Here is a 2,500-nt window from a genome sequence, read left to right as displayed (position 1 = left end):
GCGGACAAACACACGCTGCACACTGTCTGACCACACACACACACACACACACACACACACACACACACACACACACACACACACTGCACCTCTTCCGTCTTCTGTCCCCGTGCGCTAAGGCCCCACTCACACGAGAGCCAGCGCCGTCGAACTGACGGACTATGGAGGAAGACAAACTGAAGGGCCGAGTATGTTCAAAAGTCGAAACATTTTCCCTCCCTCCCTTCTCGTGTCTTTGCACATGTGGAAAATGTTTGGCTGGTAGATAGATAGATAGACAGACAGACAGACAGATAGATAGATAGATAGATAGACAGATAGACTAATTGACTGATTGACTGACTGATTGACAGGTGGATGGATGGATGGGTAGAAAGATAGACACTGCGAGAGAGACAGACAGGCAGGCAGGGAGACAGACAGACAGACAGATAGTCAGATAGAGAGGGGGAGAGGAGAGAGAGAGAAAGAGAGAGCGAGAGAGAAAGACAGAGACAGAGAGACAGAGAGAAAATGGGATAGAGGGGACATCAAGTTAAACGGTATTATACAAGCACCTGTCTCAACCACAGAAAACTGACCACAGTGAAGAATATAGACAGATGGTCCTGATGGAGGTCAGTCACTGCCAACCGCAAGATTTATCATGATTCTGTATTCACGGTTTGACGATTGTGTGTATTAAAACCACACAATGTAATGCAACGTAACGCAACACAGCACAGTATGCGACACAACAGAACACAACACAACACAACACACTATACAACACAACGCATCACATGACACTATACAACACAACGCAACAAAACACCCTACTGCATCACAACACTGCACACAAAACACTATACAGCACAACACAAAACACTATACAACACAACGCAACACATGACACTATACAACGCAACGCAACACATGACACTATACAACGCAACGCAACATAGCACACTAATACATCACAACACTGCACACAAAACACTATACAGCACAACACAAAACACTATACAACACAACGCAACACATGACACTATACAACGCAACGCAACATAGCACACTAATACATCACATCACAACACACAAAACACTATACAGCACAACACAACACACTATACAACACAACGCAACACATGACACTATACAACGCAACGCAACATAGCACACTAATACATCACAACACAACACACAAAACACTATACAGCACAACGCAACACAACACGCTATACAACACAACGCAAAACATTATACAACACAACACAAAACACTATATAATACAACACAACACACAATACAACACAACGCAACACAACACGTTTTACGAAACAACGCAACACAGCACACGAATACAACACAAGACAGCACGAAACAACATATTACATAACACAGCACAACACGCTTTACAACACAAAACACTATACAACGCAACACAACACACACTACAAAATAGCGGAACAGAACACAAAGCAACTCACTTCCACACACAATACAGCGCTACACAATACACTCCTTCACACAAAGCACCACAGCACATTATAGTGATTATACCACACAAAGCAACACATTCCACTACACACACACACACACATACACAGAGAGTTTCAGTTTCAGTTTCAGTAGCTCAAGGAGGCGTCACTGCGTTCGGACAAACCATATACGCTACACCACATCTGCCAAGCAGATGCCTGACCAGCAGCGTAACCCAACGCGCTTAGTCAGGCCTTGAGAAAAAAACAACAAACAAACAAAAAACAAAAACAAAAAAAAAACAAACAAAAAAAACGGGGGAATAAATAATAGATAAGCTTACATAAATAAATAAATAAATAAATGAATAATAATTATAATATAGAAAAAGGTAGTAGTAATAATAATAGTAATACTAATAAAATGATAATAATAAAAAATAAATAAATAAATAAATAAGACAACAATGGTGATAAATAAGCGAATAAATGTAAAATATGAAGACACACATTCACACATACACCCACACATGCATAACAGACACACACACACACACACAAACAAAACGCAACGCAACGCAACACATTACACCACACTACGCAACGCAAAAACTACACACACACACACACACACACACTACTCGACGCATAGCAACACAATTAATACACCACACCCAAACAATACAATACAACACAACACAACACAACACAACGCAACACATTCACGCAAAACGTAACGCAACACAAACTCTTGTTTGGACAGGCTTATCATATGATGAAGTATGCGCGCGAGCAGATTATAAGCGTTTGTGCGTGGGAAGGGATGGATGAGGTTTTATGGATGAGAGGGCTCCGTTTGTGGGCGCAAGTCTGTATGTGCATGTATAATGTGTGCGATTGTGTGTAAAACTCTGTGTGTGTGTGTGTGTGTGTGTGCATGAGTGTACGTCGCGAAACTCCATGCGAAAACATATCGATTTATCATTCATGTCCTGATGGACTTGTGTGATGTCATGTGGTGACGGTAGTTGTAGCAGTGT

At 41.5% G+C, this 2,500-nt stretch overlaps 1 protein-coding gene across 1 annotated transcript in view; it reads left to right on the top strand.

The window, feature by feature from the left end:
• The window catches only part of LOC143279791 (UDP-N-acetylglucosamine transporter-like), a 28,427-nt gene extending 26,419 nt beyond the window's left edge, over positions 1 to 2,008 (top strand). Inside the window, exon 9 of the mRNA XM_076583965.1 lies at positions 1 to 2,008. This exon is cut by the window's left edge and continues 64 nt beyond it. Within this exon, the coding sequence (XP_076440080.1) occupies positions 1 to 30 (30 nt within the window). The 3' untranslated portion in view covers positions 31 to 2,008.
• The last annotated feature ends 492 nt before the right edge of the window (positions 2,009 to 2,500 follow it).

This window comes from Babylonia areolata, chromosome 3, assembly GCF_041734735.1.
Source record: "Babylonia areolata isolate BAREFJ2019XMU chromosome 3, ASM4173473v1, whole genome shotgun sequence".
Taxonomy (NCBI): domain Eukaryota; kingdom Metazoa; phylum Mollusca; class Gastropoda; order Neogastropoda; family Buccinidae; genus Babylonia; species Babylonia areolata.
The sequence above is the reverse complement of the archived record's forward strand: the minus strand, read 5'-3'. Positions and strand labels throughout refer to the sequence as shown.